At 35.8% G+C, this 20,084-nt stretch overlaps 1 protein-coding gene across 4 annotated transcripts in view; it reads left to right on the top strand.

Annotated features, from left to right (window-relative positions):
- Positions 1–20,084, top strand: part of LOC149791446 (PP2C-like domain-containing protein CG9801) — a 57,507-nt gene that overhangs the window by 16,077 nt on the left and 21,346 nt on the right. For all 4 annotated transcript variants that reach the window (XR_016423359.1, XR_016423360.1, XM_089969981.1 and 1 more), the window contains one exon: positions 14,544–14,689. Coding sequence is in view for 2 of the 4 variants with exons in the window: in XM_089969981.1 (XP_089826107.1) it covers positions 14,544–14,689 (146 nt within the window). In the remaining 2 variants the exon portion in view is untranslated. The remainder of the gene's footprint in view (positions 1–14,543; positions 14,690–20,084) is intronic.

Raw genomic sequence — 20,084 nt, forward strand, 5'->3', positions numbered from 1 at the left:
GTCATACCAGAGACTTAAAAAATGGTACTAACAGCTGCCTCGCTTGGCGTTCAGCATTAAGAGATTAGTGTTAGGACTGGTCGGCCTGGTGTCAGGATAATGTGACTGGGTGGGACATCATGCTACATGTCTGCGGCATGATGCCCCAGTGCTAGACATCACTATAAACTGCCACATTGCAGACATCGTAGCGATATGACTGAAAAATTGTTAAAGCTACGTTAAAAATCAAAATCACATCACACATCACATCTCTTCTCATTTCCACTTAAATAAATTGGCTCTTCCTGTCTTCATTCTTTCTCAAATAAATTGCATTAGATTAGTTACCAATGGAATTCACAGAATGCATCACATCAGTGCTTTTGAAGCACTCCGGAAAAAGACAGAAATTATGAGTGACTTCATTGATGGAATTAATGGGCGACACCTCTTAATTGAAAACAGGATATTTGAAAGTTGTTTAAACTAACATCTGGATTATTTCAAAGAATGGTTTATGTCAGTTAACTTTCTTAATACTAGCATTTCCTTCCTTCCAAACTTTAGTGAGATTGGGAGAATGCATTGGGGCTTTATCATTTTTGATATGACATGCATCATCAAGATCATCCGCAAGTTGAATTATGAGTCAAATCTGTGAATTTAAATGAGGTGATCTTGCATCTACTGGCTGAGATTATTACCACTTTGGATGTCATATTGTCGATCTTATTTTGATCAGACTTAATTATGCATTTATCTTTAGTATCAGGATAGTACATAAGGTAAGTCGACATGCTGTAAAGTTTAGGAGATGGTTTATATAAGTCGCTTAACCCTTTTTAGTAAAATGGACAGTTGTTAGGTTATGTGAGCATGGTGAGTGAAATCAGATCTACTTATGTGTCTTGTTCACTAGTTCCAAGATGAGATCTTCATAACATTTGCCACATGTTCAGTAATTTCTTTTTTGCGTGTATATTTTTTAATGGTATGCTTGTATCAGCATCATGGTGTTAGAACTTAGATTTTGACTTTCAAAGCATATACTGTTGTTCATCGTGTAAAGGGAGATAATTCTCATACTAATAGAGAAGTACACGTATAGTGCCATATGGCTGCAAGGGACAGCAAATTTAATGCTGCAGTACACCTACCTACTATACAAATTCATAAAAAATAAAATACACAAGTGAGATAGATCAGAAAAGTGCATACTTTTGGATAGGTATAGTACAGCAAGACATAAGAATATCATTCACTTGACATGACAAATCAAGTTCATAAAATAAAAAGTTGATGTACCCCAACCCAAGTTTATGCATGCAATTTTCACATCTAAAGGCCTATTTTTGACATCCCATGATGCTGACAGTGCAGATGCAAGTCATTTCCATGGCTGCTAATCTTCCAAAACATTGTGTACTTAATAGCTTGATGTTGTTCAAAATGGTTGTCATTCACACAGTTTTTGAGACATTAAACTTCTTTGAACCCACTTGTTTACTGCTGTGGGTGGCTAAGTCTGCTTCCTTGCCGACTACACAGGTTACACACATTGAAGTGACTATGGGAGATGTACATGCCTCACATGAATTTCAAGAACAACACAATCTAGAAAGACCTAGTTCACAAATATATCCATATCTTTAATTATTAAACAATAATAGCTCAGAAAGTCACATCATAGCCTAATGTTTAGAAATTTGCCAGGGGGCCAATGTATGAAACTGAGAACAAGAAAGGCAGATGAAAGCTGAACCTATACAGCTTTCATAATTGTTCCAAAGCCCTTAGGTAGTGCAGATCTCTTCTTCTTTCTGATAGATCTGGAACAAATTTGTCTGGAATTTATGCATACAGTTGTTGCATGTATATCCAGGAGTAATTGTTAAGATAGTTATTGTTACACAGATAACTGAAAACTTGTGTATTTATTATGCACCACAGGTTGCGTGGAGTTCTACAGGTAATCTAAATGCTAGGTTTTAGCATAAGATCAAACTAAAATCATATCTTACAGATACACCTTTAATAGTTTATTTGAAGCTATCACACTGACATAAAACTGATAGTTTTAATTCTGATGAAGTATTTGACTCACCCACCCCCATTCAGCTGTGTACCATATATACTTTCTTATAAGTCAAGTCCAGCTGAAAACTATGTAGACTCTGATATGCAGTTGCATAATGTGCCAGCAGATGGTGGTCTACTTGTTTATTCTACTGATTACTCATATTAGTCTGCATAGACCCAGATCATGTGATTGCAGCTCTGGATTTATGCATTTGGACTCCATGTTTAAAATGATCTAGGCATGGTATAGCCAGTATTGTGTTCAATATGGCATTAAAGAGGAACCATCCAACAAGACACAAGATGGCAGATAACCTAGGCTTGTATGGGCAGGTTTTGAACCAACAGCAACACTGCGAGTCCAGTATGCAAAACTAATGACTGCACCACCAGGGCTCTTGAAACTGGAAAAGACATCATTCATAGACAACATGGTATACTCCAGTAGTACAGAATGTAATGTTCACTGGAACACCAAGTTAACCAAGCAGCAAATGTTAGTTCAGTGGTCAGCAGGGGATCTAAATTACTCCAACAGGTTCAGCTTTCATCTGCCTTGCTTGTTATCAGTTAATGGTAACATGCACAGAAGCTCCATTAGAGACTGTATTTGCTCCGATAAAAGCCCAGTTTCAAGTTGTACAAAAGGTACACCAGTAGGGGTAAATCCAGGTCTGAAGAGTAACAATTAACAGACAATTGCTGACATAAGGTGAGCTTATTCATCTGCCTGGAAGATCAAGTAGTAAAGCAAGAATGTCCACTCAGTTTTATTTACAAGCATGCAAGGATGAAACAGGAGGAGGGGAGGATATGGACTGAGATTTTGAATCATTGTTTTGCTTTGCTATTTAAAGATTGGACTACTTGACAATATAAAATTTCACTTGCACAACACTATTTGGTTCTCCAGCCTAGTTGCATTAGAGAACTGTCATACCCTGTAAAGAGAGTACATTTGGGTTAATTTAGGGGCTCAATTCACAGCTGTAGTTCTGCAGGCTAATTTGTTTAGGGAACTCATACCCTATAAAGAGAGTACATTTGTGTTCATTAGGGTCTCAATTCACAGCTGTATTTCTCCAGACTGATTGGTTTTGGGAGCTGTCATACGCATAAAAAAGCATACATTAGGGACTGAATCCACAGTTAATTGTTCTCCAGACTGGTTGGTTTAGGGAACTGTCATCTCCTAAGAGCATAGGTGGGTTTACTAGGAACATAATCCGAAGTCATAGTTTTCTCCATGCAACATGTAGTGTGGTTAAAAAGTGTCACCCCCTGTACATCTGGGTTTATGCATGGCTCAATCTAAAGCTGAAGTCTTTGTGGCTGGATTGTTTATGGAACTGTCATCCAATATAAGGTACATTTTAGTTCATTAAGGGCTGACATTACAGCTGTAGTTCTTGATGTTAGTTGGGTTTGGAAACTGGCATTCCCCACAGACAGATTACATTTGGATTCATGAGAGGCCTCAGAATTAACCCATGGTTGTAGCTCTTCAAAATGTTAGAGAATTATCGTTCCTTATAAAGAGACTCGGCTGGGGATTGAACCCACAACCTCCTGCATCCGAGGTGGATGCTCTAGCCACCAGGCCACCGGAGAGGTCCCCTGTAAAGAGAGTACATTTGGGTTCATTTGGGGCTCAATCCACAGCCATTGGTTTTATTTATGTTCAGTCCTTGTAAATCATTAGCCAGTCATGGCCACTCTGGTAGTCTAGTGCTTAGAGTGTCTGCCTCTGATGCTAGAGATTGTGGGTTGGAACCCTGGCCGAAACATACCAAAGACTTATGAAAATGGTACTAACATCTGCCTCACTAGGCGCTCAGCGTTAAGAGGTTAGTGTTAGGACTGGTCGGGCTGGTGTCAGGATAATGTGACTCGGTGGGACATGATGCTACATGTCTGCAGCAAAGATACCCCAGTGCTAGACATCACTAGAAACTGCCACATTGCAGATATTGTGGCAATAGGACTGAAACATTGTTATTGCTATGTTAAAAATGCAAATCACACACACACACACACACACATAAACACATGCATGCACACACACACACTCATACATTAGCAAATTTTTGCCATATATAACAGAGACTGGCAGCTCCCCTCCCTACCAGGTCTTGTGTTTTCATATTTTCCAATTTTTAAATAGCAAAGTAAAACAATGATACAAAATGTCAGAGCATATCCTCCCCATGGCAGAGTGGGCAAGCAAGAACACAGTTGGAGCAGCTGTATCAGTGTATCCCCTAGGGGTTAAAGATTTCGAATCAAATATTCCCTCGGGGTCAGACTGAGTAATAAAACAATTTTTCGTATGAAAAATGGGTCAAGAAAAAAAAAGTATGGGTCTTTGAAGCACAAGTTAGGGTAAAGGGAAACACTATATTGTGAGCAACTGCAAGAGCACGTCTTATTCTCAAACTTAAGTTAAATCTTATTATTTGTGAATCTTGATATATCAGTGATATTTAAAACAAAAATAAAAATGGTATTATTGTTTCTATCATTTCATTAGCTGGTAATATCTACCTTCGTTATTCTTTATGCGTTTATTTATCTTGCATTAAATTAAGTTATATTTGGTATCATTTAAAAACTAAATAAATGTTATGCCGAGTGCTCATTTAAGCTTTATGAAAGCAAAATTTAATTTTAAAGGCCATATCCAAGTTTTTAAACATGAGCATAAAATTGTTTTTTTAAATAATTTTTGAATTGCAAATGTCAGTTATATGTAGATATTTGCCAGTTGCTCTATTCACTGCACTTCTCCACCTTCCATTCAATTATGTCATATTTTGGTATCATTTACAATTTCTGCTGGGTGATTTAGGAAAGGAAATACACTGATATTTGACTTTTTTCTTAACACCTTTCCTGATCTGACATTTGGGAACTCTATATGTAAGGATGAACAATTCATTAAACTCAATGCAGGGTATGAAATACACCATAGCAATGAGAAAGTTTAATATCTATTTTATGTTTTTGTTTTTTGGTGAAAAATATGATTGAAAATTTTTGCTGCCAAGAAATGTTGAAAAGAAAAAAAAAGTGATGCAGGATTCAAATTTTACCAGTCATGAAGATATTTTCAACATTTTTCTCCAGACCACAATAAGAATCAGAATTGCCAAAATGAAAGTTGAACTGTTTTCCATAATCCTCAAGAATTTTTTTCACAAATGATGAAGAAGATTTGCTTATATATAGTAATCAAAATAGCGTTTTTTGAAAAGCATTCAAGTATTCTTAAAATTCAGATAAGCCCCCCCCCCCCCCATGTATTTCCCATTGCACTGGTTTTAAAATTTGGGATGGCATGTAGATTTTTGTGTTTGCTTTATTAACATTGTAGATATATTTCATGTAATTTTTATTATTTTCTTGTTTTTACCCATTTTTATTAACCATGTGTGGGAGAAAAGTGCTAGGGCTGGCATTGAGAAAGAGGGATGGTCAGCTGACTGGAAACACAAATATTTTTTTGTGGCCTAAGTGGAATGTGTGCACATTTCAGTACAATTTCTATTTAAAGGTACTAGCAGACAATTTGCTCCCCAGTTAGTGAGTATAAAGGAACTAGTTTGCATACCAAATGAAAAGGTTGTTTCTTTGCACTGGATTATTAGAATTTTTTAGGCAATATCATACTTCCTTCATCAGCTACTAGTATGCATTCATGACATATAATGGTAATGTGATTTGAGGAGAATGGTGTTGATGGGTGGTAATTAAGCCCCTCATCCCTGTTTAGTGTTGGCCGCCTCTGTCATATTTCAAATGGCTATCAAGAGGGGATTTTCAAAATTCAAGAGACCAAGAAAAAAACTCCAAATAACACCAGTAGTGGCCCAAATAAAACCAATGTCAGTATGACATACATCCACAGTACATCAAAAGTCCTAGCTAGATTATTCAGACAACATGGGATTAATATATATCACAAACCATATAATTCTTTAAGAGAACAACTTAACATGTGAAGGACAAAACAGAAAATTTGAAACAATGTGGTAGTGACTGTGAGACAACATTGGTGAAACAAGCAGTGTTAGAAACAAGGATTAAGGAACACATCAGTAGAGAGTCGTTGTTGTTGTGGGGTTTAATGCCATATTTCAGCACAAGATAGGCTATGCACAGCGGCCAGTATTAATGGTGGAGGAAGAAAACCGGGAAGAACCACCAACCCATGAGAAGCTACTGGCAAGCTTTCTCACCTACCCACATTAGCCGAATCCTAGCCTTGAACCCACGCAGACAGAGGTGAGATGGCAGTGATCCGCAATGGAGAGCACTTTAGACCACTTGGCCACTCATGGCCCCTAGAGAGTCATTGGTCATATATACATACCTGCATGACATGAAAAGAAAATAGGTACCGGTATATTGTATTTGTTGATGTACAAATTACAAACAGCATATGCAGTATGCTCATTGAAGAGTCTCGTTCCAGACAAGTTTATTTTTCTGCCATGGCCAAAATCCACCTTAGATTTAACTGTATGGAGATGTTTCAGTCATATGCAGTACAGCACAGCAAATCTGATCATAATAATGAAACAATATAACATTAGTTTATCATAAAACTTTTAGCAGAATGTTATTTTTCATGTCAGATAAATATAATAATATAACTAAAGTTAAAATGTATAAATGGAGTGAGGTTGGAAAGCGAAACAATGAGATGATGTCACAAAATGATGCAACATTCTTCATGCATCATCATAATCATATTTGTTAGACACATTCAGATGAAATCTTTCATCATAGTAAACAAGTGTAAAAACAGTCAGCATTCACTAGAAGAAAAGTGTGGCAGTCAATGCATCAAAGAAGAAAAAAATGGTGGCGGTTTGTGTTTGAAAGCCAGTAGTTTAGTTAGTCACATTTGAAGTATTCTTCTGTTAGCAGAAAATGCAAGATTTTCCAGATAATCGAGTTTTTTGCTGTTATCTTTATTCAAAGATTTCAAGCAAGAACATATACCAACTCAGATTATGATAGAAATCTGGAACTTCTCAGTTTTAGCTTGAATGTTCTTGTACAGTGCAAGTAAACTGGAAACATTTCATTGACACATTTTGTACCATTTAAATAGCAGCAAAATATATAAGCATTCTAATACAGTGAAACATTCCAGAACCAGCCCCTTTGTTAGCCAAGCACCTTCTGCAGACTTATTTCTCAGTAGCCTATCCACATTCTTTAGACTTTCTCATAAATACCCCAGCCTCTCTGTAATCTGGTCACCTTCTGCTGATTGTTTCCTAATAGTATGGTCCATCTGTAACCTGGCCCTCTTCTGCAGATTTTTTTTTTTTCGTTGCCAAGTCCCCTTCTGCAGACTGGCTTCACTGTAACCAGGCACACTTTGCAGACTGACTCCTGTAACCCATCTACCTCCTGCAGGTAGGTTCTTGCCACCTTCTGCAGTCTCTCTTCTTCGTAACCTGGCCCTTCTGTAACCTGGTCATCATCCGCATACTGATTTCTATTTAACCAAGTCACCTTTAACAGACTGGTTTCTCTGTAACTTGACTACTTTCTATAGACGGACTCTTTAGTAACACATCATATCTGCAAGTTAGTCACTGTCTGCTGACTGGCTTCTCTCTTACTTGGCCACCATCTGTAAACTGGTTCTTCTGTAAACCACCAACAAAAATGTATTGTAAGCAGGGTTGCCTTATGCTGGTGAATATTATATTGAAACATATACTGGTAATTCAACCGGTGAAGTACTGTCATTATTGCAGTTTATATTCCAGTTATTAGGTGGATATAGTCATGGACCCCATTATTTTATGTATTAATAAAATTATATGTATCATGTCCTTTGTGAAAAGGTGATCTGGAGCAGTCAGAGCAAGTTTTGTATTTGGGCGGGTTTTAATGCCATTTTTAAGCACATGATAGGCCATGGTAGCCAGTATATTTGACAGAGGAAGAACCTGATAAGACAATGAGGAGAAATACTGACCCACGCATGCTACTGACAAGCTTTCTTACATACCCATGTTGGCAGACACGAGATTTGAATTTGCATTTGGGTAAGGAAGAAGGCTAATGATTTTGGGTTGAGCAAGCAAAGATCAAGGTCACTGACTGAACTAGAAAAAAAAACAACTCTTGTTCTGCATCACGGACCTGGCCCAAACTGAGTGGATGTCTTGCACTTAAGATAATAGGAAAAAGCCTGTTGATTTGAAGTCAGACAGTCAAAGGTCACTCTGACTGAAATAAGAAAAATAGTTCCAGTGCAAACAGTCAAGTTATCTGTGTAGAAGACTTAAACATGATACAGGCATCAAATAAGATGTTCATGGTACATACTCTTGTTTTAAATGAAATACTGATTTTTACTCATTTACATGACAGACTTGAAGGATGTTGTTTTCACAGGTAAATATGACAATCCTAACATGGCCTGACTATACTGATGTTATATTAGAATCTGTGCTATACTGAGACACATTTTAGTGGGCAATTCCTATAAAGAGACGGTTTTTAAAAGTTCTCCTTTATGACAAGATGTTCATGTTGTGGATTTATCTGCTTAGCAGGTTTAGCTACATGTAAATTGTTTATTGTAATGCCTATTTACTTCTACATTACATATGACTGTACAATATTCGGATCATTTAAATCAAAGTGAGAATGTCTATGTAATGCATATAGGTTTTCTGTCACCCTTATCTAGCATGAATTTTTTTGTTTTCTTTTTTTGGCCTCATGTCCAAGTGGGTTATGGTTTGGTCCTTCATCTAATCCACTATTAATTTTTTTATGACTGGTTTTTAGGTCACTGCTTTTTGTGCTCTAAATTCTTATAAGCCATGGCTAGGTCATGGAGCATCAGTAACTGGTATTCTGTTATTAGGTGTTGCCAAGTCAGATTGAATAATGAGGTCAGATGTTGTCTGCTGTGTCTTTATCGAAGTAAGATATATAATTTTTTAATCAAATCATTTAGCTTGTAACATCATGGGTACACATTGACAACTGCTTGTATCAATCATGCAGACCTACATAAGAACAATGAAGAGGAAAACATTAAATTATAGAAAGAAAGAAGTGAAGAAATGTGAAGAAAATCTAGTTTAAATGAGAGAGTGAGAAAGTGAGCATTTTTTCAAAGTGGATAGAGAGAATAATATGAAACAACAGGCTCCATTGTCTAATGTCAGACACATAGGAACTGGACCTATAAAGACGAGTCCAGCTGCAAACTGCACACCCCCAGATTTTCTGTTGCATAATGTGCCGGTAGGTCTGGGTCTCTTCAATTTGTCAGGATTAATTGAGAGAACAAACAACATTTACCCTGATCTGCAGGTGCATTATGCTATGGCAGACCAGGATATTTGTTGTTTGCAGTTTGACTTGACTTACAAGCGAGTAGATATGATATATGAAATGTACCAGGTGTACAAGATATTGTGCATGTGATTGCAATGGTACTAAATGTTCATGAAAGTGATTGCTGGTATTGATTGCTGGATGTTGTACACCTGGTGTTTCACTAATACTGCATGCCGTTGCATTCTAACCATTAACATTCAATTAATTTTAATCAATAATGAGCTCTTAATGGATGCGCTTGCTCAGAATAGACAAAATATAAAATATTTGATCTCCATCTATTTGGATTTGGAAATGAAACTGATATACCTTTGGGATGTCAAATGCACCATAGATGTTGGAATTTGAAGACCTTGTATGATAACAAAACTGAGTACAGAACTTGAATTCTAGCTGACTCAGGGGTTCCAAATTAGTGGTCTGTTAACTAACTACAGTAGAAGATTGGTCAGAAGAGCCAAATGACTTAAGTGGATGAATTTTTTAATTATCGATTTTAAGACGATTTTAAGTTTCCATTTCAGAATTTTTTTTATACACCTTTATGTCAAACATTTTCATTCTTCAAAAAGTAAAATGTTTCAGTGAAAGCTTCCAGAACATTCATTTGCACAACTTTCATTCCAAGAACATGATTGATGGCAAATTTGTCAGAGTAAATGAGTCAACCCTCTTGAATACAAACAAGTTAACCAAGCATGTGAAAATGACATTGTCTGTGTAAAATATAGGAAATATCTCCCAATGGATTAAAAATGGTGGGTGATCATTTGTGGTGAACTAAATACAGGTCTTTCAATTTCAGCAAATTCACAGCAATATCCAAAAATATAAATCACAAATGCTTTGATTTATTTGTCTCTTGTTTACTCTTTGAATAGCATCATACTGCAGCAAGCCCATTGACAGTCAGCATGCTACCCTTCTAGTGGTCATTCCTGCTATTACACCCATACTTTATTTGTTGTTGTTTTGATTTAACACCATTTTGCAGCACTTGATAGGCTATACATGGTGGCCACAATAACTGGTGGAGGATGAACTGGGGTGGAGGGGACCCTAGTACAAACCACAGACTTGTGAGAAACTTCTGGCAAGCTTTCTTACATAACCACAGTTGCTGACTCAAACCCATGCAACAGGGATTGGTAAAGTTGTATGCTTTTGACCACTTGGTTCCCCAGGGCCGCCTTTACTTTGTGTGGTTTCAGTTTTATTTTATAATTAATTTTTTTATTAATTGATCGACGTTTTGTGCTGTATAAAATATATAATAGGCAGACATTCTTTGCTTGCAGAATTTAATTTGTTCCACAGAAATAGGTATAGTGATCGAAGTATGTGCCTAACCTGTGGAAATCTCTACCCTGCATTTTGAAATTTTTCCATGCATTCCATGCAGATTCCAGGACCTTTAAATAGCTAATGTATATTGCTGCACATAGAAAAGATTTGGTATCAGTGCCTTACTTGAGTTCATGCTAAGAATTTCTACATTTCATGATTAAAGTTGATATCAAAGGCTTTAATTACCAACAAGAATTCAAAAGAGTGCATTAACAGACTATTGCCTTCTACTTTGCTTTTCATGCTTTCAAGACTTGGATTGAAATAACATATACTATAAACTTGTTTATAGTCAAATCCAACAGCAAACAAGATACAATGACGTGCCAACTCATAGCATGCCTGCAGATCAAGGTCTATGTTGTTTTTACTGTGTACACCTAACAGATTGCATAGACACAGATCTTCTAATGTATTAACTTGGTAGGGTAGAACTGGGTCTGTGCAGTTTGCAGTTGGACTTGACCTAAAAGCAAGTATATGTGGTATATTAAGTTCATGCTTTATGCTATTTTCCCTGCTTGTAACACAGATTCCATGTACATGTTCTAGGTTTTCATATTTAAATGCCATTCTGGAATAATGCATTTTAAGAATTTTGTGCTGCCACGTTCTTTTGCTAGTAGTCTGCTGGATTTTCATTAGATTTTGAAATATGAGACACATCCTTCTGTTGAAATTAATACATTATCTTTCCTGTTCTTTTGAAGGAATTTTGTCAGTTAGGACTAGTGTAAAACAGTAAACTTTTAACTTGTGTTTTGTATTGGGGTAATAGGCAAGTTGACTCCAATTACAAACAGCATCCATGCATGTTAATGAGGTGATTTTGCATCTGTTTGGTTGAGTTTGTGAACAATCTTGAGATCATATTTTTGATTTGATTTTGATTAGATAATGGTAGCTTACATGTATATTATCAAGATATCAGGCAAATTCATTTGTGAGTGATATTAGCACATATTAAAGAGGTGATCTTGTGTCTGATGGCAGAGTTACAAACATTGTAGAGGCCCTATTAGGTTTTTAACAGATTTGATTTGTACGCTTATAGCATCAAGATCTTGGGTGATTTCAGTTGTGCGCAACAGCTGTGAATATTAATAAGGTTATCTTGCATATGATTGGTTGAGCTTGTGAACACTGTGAAAGCCATACTATGATTAGATTTGGCATGCATGTTTTTGTTATCTATATCTCAGATGAGATCAGTAATGAGTAATTTCCATCTATAATAATGAATATTGACCGAGCTTTTGTGATCACTCCGGAGACCATATTTCTGATCTGATTTCGATAGATTTGATTTGTAAGCATTATCAAGATCTCAGATGACTTCATTTATGAGTGATATTTCCTTGTAATAGTGATCTTGCATCTGATTGGCTGGGTTTGTGAACACTCAGAAAGAAGATCACATTTCTGGTCAGATTTTAGACATGTATGCTCGGCGGATGGAATCATCAAGACCTCGGAAGAGTTTGACTGTGAGAGAATTCTATACATGGATATAATTGAGGTGATCTTGCTTCTGACTGGCTGAGCTTGTGAACACTCCAGATTTCTGATGATATTGTGTATATAAGCTGTTATTAATAACCTAGATATTTTTTAGTTATGATCAACATCCAAGGATATTAATGTAATGAACTTGTATCTGGTAGTAAGAATCCAAAGAACCAGAGTATTCTGCTCAGGGGTCATATGCATTAACTACTAGGGAGCTGCAGTAGCGTGGTTGGTAGAGTGCCAGACTCATTATTGGAAGGTTCATGGATTCATTACCTGTATAGGTCAGAATGGGTTGCCTGTCTCAACATGTCATTGGGAAAGGCACTTAGAGACCATTTCCTTTTCATGATGTAGCCAGTAATGTTTTAACAATGCTATCAAAACCTATCATCCTACCTCAGCTACTTAGCCAGTGTAGTTCTCAGTTTATACAGGTTATGACTCCAGGGTCAGGGACTGAGTGGGTAAGGAAAGTTTCAGAAATCCTTACAGGCTGCTCATGTTAACTCATTATAATGCCAGGCAAGCGTATGTACTCAAATGTTGGGGCTATGAACAGTTTTTAAGTCATGAATTGAGGTCCCGTTCCCTGTGTAGAGAGATCCATGGATGATCCTTTTTATGCAAAGAAAGTGTTCCCATATATGTGTGTGTATATATATATATATATATATATATATATATATATATATATATATATATATATATACACACACACACACACACACAAACACACACCAGAAATAGTCAGTGAAGCAACTATGTGCTCAAGCTTTTCTTTGCCCTCAGCAGTTTCATTATGTGTGAATTTACATTCACAAGATGGTGTATGTTAACTATTCAGGTGAGCCATATCAGGTCCACGTGGGCCTCATGTTTATGCCCTGTTACAGTATTCGTGCATTTCATACTGCTATAAAAAAAGATATATATAAACAAATACATATTACCTCTAGACCATGAAATGCATAATGATTCACTTGTTTAGTTTTAGTACAGTTCTGTAAGATAATCCAAGCATCAGACACCCCCCTCCAAAGCCCCCACATTATATAGTATTAGTTATTAATATGATTGCTTTGCCATTTTACAGTTATAGAGACACATGCCAATTGACAGTTTCTGGAGAGCAATGCAGCATGTAACCATAAACTTATTCTCCAGTTTCATAATCAGTTTGACATTTCTGTTTGACATAAAAAACAAAGATGATTAGGGCAGGACATTATTTTTCTCGCCAGATTAATCAACCAAAATACAGCTACCTGCTTTTAATGTTGTGCCAAGTATATTAGCATGTACATGTAGCTTGAAAATATTCATCTGGACTTTGCAAGCTAGATACATCTACACCATTATAGCGAGCGATTTTGAGTCTTTTATAAATATTCCACAGAAACGCTAAACTAATAGTTAATTCTTGTTCAGCTACAAGAGATACATTAATTTAAAAGAAAATAATTTTTATACGGAAACTGGTAATGTACCATTTATACATTTATACTCACTTATGAGTCAGATCTAACTGCAAGCTGCATAGACTCAAATCTGCTATCACATGATGTGCTGACAGATTTGAGTTAATGCAGTTTTTAAGTATAATCTATAGAATAAACAACATTATCTCTGATCTCTTGGCACATAATTCTGACTGCCCGTCGTAGTCTATTTTGTTTTCCATTGGACTCAACTTGTACATGAGTATATACGGTACTGTTTTGAATGCAGTTGACTTGACAAGAATATTTGTAGCTATAGTATACCAGGAAGTGGTGGAGAAATAGTGAGAAATTTAGTGGTCTTGAGTTACAAGATCAGAAAAATTAATCCCTTAAAAATTTAACCCGTTGTATATTATAACATCTCCAGTAACACAGGTGGTAACCTTACAAAATTCAAATTACATTTCTAAACAAAATACCAAATGTCATATTCACAAAAAAAGCCATCTCTATAGTATGCTATCTTCAAGGTAACAAAAAATGTATGTAATCATCTCAGTAGAATTTAGTACAGTACATGTCATTCTGTCGTTCTGACTCATACTTTTTAAGACTGAGAGAGCAGGGGAAGAGAGGAATATAAAGGGTATGAATTCTTTCAGTGTTTCTGAAAACACAGGTAATTTTTTTGAAATTGTGTTTAAAGTTTGAAATTTGCCTTTTAAACTTAAAACTAAAAGCACCATGAAATTCATTGAAACATGATAGTCATTCAGTATTTTTCCATTTCTGTTACAGAGGTATACAATTTGGCACAGAGGTGTTTTGTGGAAAGTCCGTGGAGGATGTGCCATTGGTGGAACTTGGTGCCCTCAGTGATGACATTTTTGCCAGCTATTCTGGCCCAGATGGTGGCCTGGTGTTTGTTAAAGATCCAGAAAATAGTGCGTTTACTTTTTTTTGTTTGTTGTTGCTTATTTGGTGGCAGTCTTATTCAACACAGTGGCCTCTTATTTTCTTGCACCTTTCTTCATCCAAACACCAAAACACATACTTGTCCTCAAGCGCAGATTAATATACATGTATAGTGCAAGAATAAACTAAAACTTAAATTCCATTAGAAATCTTTCTTTTTCTTTGCTGCGGTGACTGTATCTTTCCTAGGTTTAGAACTGGCTGAAATCTACACAGTTTATATGACTTGCATTAATTAGGCTTTTCAAAAATTTCTGTCTGATTTATTTTCACAGAGTTACATGATTAATAATTGACTTCAGTCCATTTAGGGATTTCCAGAAATGCTAGCAACTGTAAGTACATTGGCAATAACCACATGCAATTTATTTCAGTAAAAATTTTATTTGCACCTCAGAATTATCGTCTTAAGGTCTGATTTGTTTTCATAATAGATTTGGTTGTGATGTACACACATGGCAATAACCATGTGAAACATCTAACAGTTTTGTTAATTGGGTAGTTCTTGCCTGAATAACACAAATCAGCCTTAGTATCAATACTATTTGTATGACCCAAAATTTGTGAAAGGTTCTTTTGATGGATTTCACAGCAGATACCTCATTTAGAGGAAGTTTGTGTCGCCAACAGTAATAGGTAGTATTATGATACACTGTTACATTACGACAAGGAAGGCATGGCCATTGGTTGAGCTAGAAGCTCATGTGGTATTATATAGTGAGTGTGAAAAGCAGAAGTGTGTTTTATTATGTTTGAATCAAAACAGTGACTTGAACACAGGTATCTATTTCAGTAGATGTATACATGTACCTGATTTCAGTATTGTAAGTTTGTTCATAATCACTCAGTTGAGCTTAGGAATTATTTAAAATTTGCAAGACTGAAATTGGTATTTGCCTGTTGAAATAGATAACTTCATGTTTCTTTTTCTTAAAAAGACGTGTACAGCTTTATGGTTTTCATGCCTCCTTGTGTAATTCAGATAAAGGAGTTTATATTGTACTAATCATGGTAACTTCAGTGACGCCTTGAGTAATTCAGATTAAGGAGTTTATATTATACTAATTATGGTTCCTTCAGTGCCTCCTTGAGTAATTCAGATTAAGGAGTTTGTATTATACTAATTATGGTTCCTTAAGTGCTTCCTTGAGTAATTCAGATAAAGGAGTTTATACTGTACCTTCATTGCTCGTTCAAGTAATTCACATAAAGGAGTTTATACTGTACAGATCATGGTTCCTTCAACACACCTTGAGTAATTAAGATAAAGGAGTTTTTATTCTACAAATCAGGATTCTTTAGTAATTTAGATAAAGGAGTTTATGCTGTGCTAACCATGTTTCCTTCAGTTTATACTGTACAAATCATGGTTCCTTCAACACACCTTGAGTAATTAAGATAAAGGAGTTTTTATTCTACAAATCAGGGTTCTTTAGTAATTTAGATAAAGGAGTTTATGCTGTGCTAACCATGATTCCTTCAGTTTATACTGTACAAATCATGGTTCCTTCAACACACCTTGAGTAATTAAGATAAAGGAGTTTTTATTCTGCAAATCAGGATTCTTTAGTAATTTAGATAAAGGTGTTTATGCTGTGCTAACCATGATTCCTTCAGTTTATACTGTACAAATCATGGTTCCTTCAACACACCTTGAGTAATTAAGATAAAGGAGTTTTTATTCTACAAATCAGGGTTCTTTAGTAATTTAGATAAAGGAGTTTATGCTGTGCTAACCATGATTCCTTCAGTTTATACTGTACAAATCATGGTTCCTTAACACACCTCGAGTATTTCAGATAAAGGAGTTTATACTGTACTAATCATGGTTCCTTCAGTGCCCGCCCCCCTCCCCCCCCCGAGTAATTCAGATAAAGTAGTTTATGCTGCACAGATCATGGTTCCTTCAGTGCTTCCTTGAGTAATTTAGAATTTATTCTGTACTAATTATGTTTTTTTCAGTGTCCCCTTGAGAAATTCAGATGATATAGTTTATATTGTACTCATCATCGTTTCTTCAATGCCCCCTTGAGTAATTCAAATAACGGAGAGTTTATACCATACAGATCATGGTTCCTTCGTAATTCAGATAAAGGAGTTTATACTGTACTAATCACATTTCTTTAAATACCCCCTTGATTAGTTCCGATAAACAAGTTTATATTGTATTTTAATCATGGTTCTTTCAGTAACCCCCTTGAGTAATTCACATTAAGGTGTTTAATCATGGTTCCATCAATAACCCCCTTGAGTAATTCACAGTAAGGAGTTTAATCATGATTCCTTCAATAACCCCCATGAGTAATTCACATTAAGGAGTTTAATCACGGTTCCTTTAATTAAGGATGAATACTTGTGAAATGTTGGAGCATTAAACTTCTTGAATGGTACTTGCAGCTGCCTTGCTGGGCTCTCAGCATTAGGAGGTTAGTGTTAGGACTGGTTGGGCTGGTGTCGGGATAATGTGACTGGGTGGGACATGATGCCACATATCTGCAGCATGATGCTCTTGTGCTAGACATCACTATAAACTGTCACACTGCAGACATTGCAGCGATATGACCTAAAAAATTTAAATCCAAAACATGCACACACACACCCATGTATTTCTTAACAAAATAATACATGTATTTATACCTAGCAAAATGTTTAAGTAATACACATCACTAAAAATTGTATAGGTTGGTGTGTATGTTCATTCTTTCTCCAAGATGAATATCTATCCCCAAAAGTAAAGGTCATTACACAGAAATATACAGAAGAAAAGACTGTCTCTAATTGCCCATAAGATAGTAGCTGAATGAGAAGTTTACAAGTAATCAAATTTGCTTGCGTTGAAGATGATCAACTCATTTTATCAAATTCACAAAGAAAAGTATATTCTAGTAAGTTTTAAGTATGATACAGTTTTTTAGATAGCATTACTTTTTCATAATAAAAAGCCTGCATTGCCAATTTACAGCAGGTTGTAAATCTCCCCAGTTCTTGTGTACTTCGTTTTTCATTTTCTTTCACTGGACTGTTGTTGGCATTATTAAAACTGGACAAGTATGTTTAGCTCTGTTGGTCATAGATCAGGAGAGTTTATGGCATGGCATGTTATCTTTTATCATGATATCTATATGTTACTACAAGTTTGTTATAGTTACTCCTTTTCAAATACTTGTTGGACTGCCATGAAAATTTACACACACATTCATCGCAAGATAGGATTGGTCTTGAAAATGAAAATAGCGCCACTCAGGCATTTAGTATGGTGGCCACATCAACCATCTTGAAAATCTTGTTATCTCTACTCCTGAATGAATAGTCAAATCATCATGTTTTTTTATAACTCAGACACTTCTTATGATATCTAGTTGGTTGTAAATGAAAATGTTTCCACTTCGACATCCAGGATATCAGGCACAAGATACTGTGGGAGTGTTGAAAAATCTCTACAAGTCCACTTGCCCTTTCAGGAATGTACCACAATTTTGTACTCACCAAAATAAACTACTACTAAACCAAATGTATAGAAATATTAAAAAAAGTTGATGATGTTAGCAACTTAAATTTGATCATGTGAAAGTTTGTTTGTATTCTGTAAGTTATCTAACACCACTTGTAAGTAAATCATAATATGTTGAAGGAATTTGATCATGAGCAGGATCTGTGTATTGTTATCAGGTAATCTTTTATCTGACTGGCTTGTATCATCATTTTCTTAAACAGGTGTTTAATAAACAAGGTTTGTTCATATTTTAATGAGGCAATATGTCTCTTTGATTGGTTTATATTACTTTGCAAGAGACAGTATTACCATGCCTGCAGACTTTCCTGACAGTGTTGCATTGTCTTAGGACTCGAAAATTGTAATTTAGTGGTCACAACTGGGGTAAGTTCACATGACCCAAATAAGTGACATTGTACAATTGAAAATAGGTCATTTGCTTTTATAAACCCATAGAAAATGAATGGAAATTAAAATTTCAGTTAAAACAAATTGTCATATATCAACACACACATGCTTACATGCACATATACACATATGTGCACACACATAATCATAGCAACTTGGAAATTAAATAATAATAAAAATACAAAGTTTCTGCCTTGAAAATCCATTGGACAGTGGACTGCTTTATTAATTTGCTGATCTTGCTGTGAATGCAGTAGTTCATTTGGAATATTGGAAGGTAATGCAGGTGCCATTATTTTTCATCTTTGCACAGTCATTAGAGACTGGATTGTACTGTTTTTCTAACATTCCCCAGACATCCTGTTGACTTTTTCAGAGCAATAAAAATGCTCTTTCTGCAATTGCCTGATGGAGGGCATTTGTTGTTATGTCAATGGACATGGTGTACATGAATCCAGAATGATTAATGCCGATGTTGTGTTTGCATAATGTAAAAGGTATAAAAAGCTCCCTCTTGCTTCTGAGCTTCACCAGGTCAAACTCTTGTCAATCAGTGGTTTTGGAACCTTGCTTGTTTGGACCTGCTTGTTTTACTGGTGGCTCATCGTTCCCTGAGTTTCAACATCTACATTAAATAATGAGTTAACACTTTTATACTGCCCGACAGGACACATTGCCATTTCAACTACCATTATATACTAAAATTGTGTTGCATTTCATTAATAAAGTAAATTCTGACTAAATGAAACGTGGCCACTGATCACAATTTAGCCAGTAATCTTTAATAAAAATGGCTTTAACATTTTCATTCAAGGCGACAAAGTTTAATAACTTCTGTTTCTTGAACACGAATCCCCAATTTATTTAATTTCAACTGAATTAGGTCATGCCACTTTATGTACTGTATCTTTACATATGGCTTAATAGGCTGTCCTACAGCAGTTCTCAAAACAAGAGTGGACACAAAATCACCTTAGTTATTGTCAGCCAATTAAGCTATTTATTGAGTGGTGGTCATTATCTTCTGACAGCTGTTATTTTATAATTGCCTTTATGAAAATTAACTGTATAAACTGCCCAAGGGAGATAATATCTACTGAGCAATTAGTGAGGAGCTTCATGAATCATGTTGTTTAACATTAAGACAGACTACAGGTTATGGGCATATGTAACGTTGTCAAGATGCCCCCTCCCCTCTCTCTCTCTCTCTCCTTTCTCTCTCTCTCTCTCTCTCTCTCTCTCTCTCTCCTTTCTCTCTCTCTCTCTCTCCTCTCTCTCTCTCTCTCTCTCTGATGCAAGATTTGCTGGAAATCAGGTTTTTATAAAAAAAAAAATTTTTTTTAACTATGTCAGGGGTTTGGGAGTTGAAAAAATCTTGTTTTTCTTTTGACATGTGCTCTGGCAGGGTATGTATTTCTCATATAGTTTCAGTCAGATCTAGTAAATAATTTTATATTATGAAT

The sequence above is a fragment of the Sinohyriopsis cumingii genome, chromosome 9 (genome assembly GCF_028554795.1).
Source record: "Sinohyriopsis cumingii isolate HCF-2022 chromosome 9, ASM2855479v2, whole genome shotgun sequence".
In the NCBI taxonomy this organism is placed as follows: Eukaryota; Metazoa; Mollusca; class Bivalvia; order Unionida; family Unionidae; genus Sinohyriopsis; species Sinohyriopsis cumingii.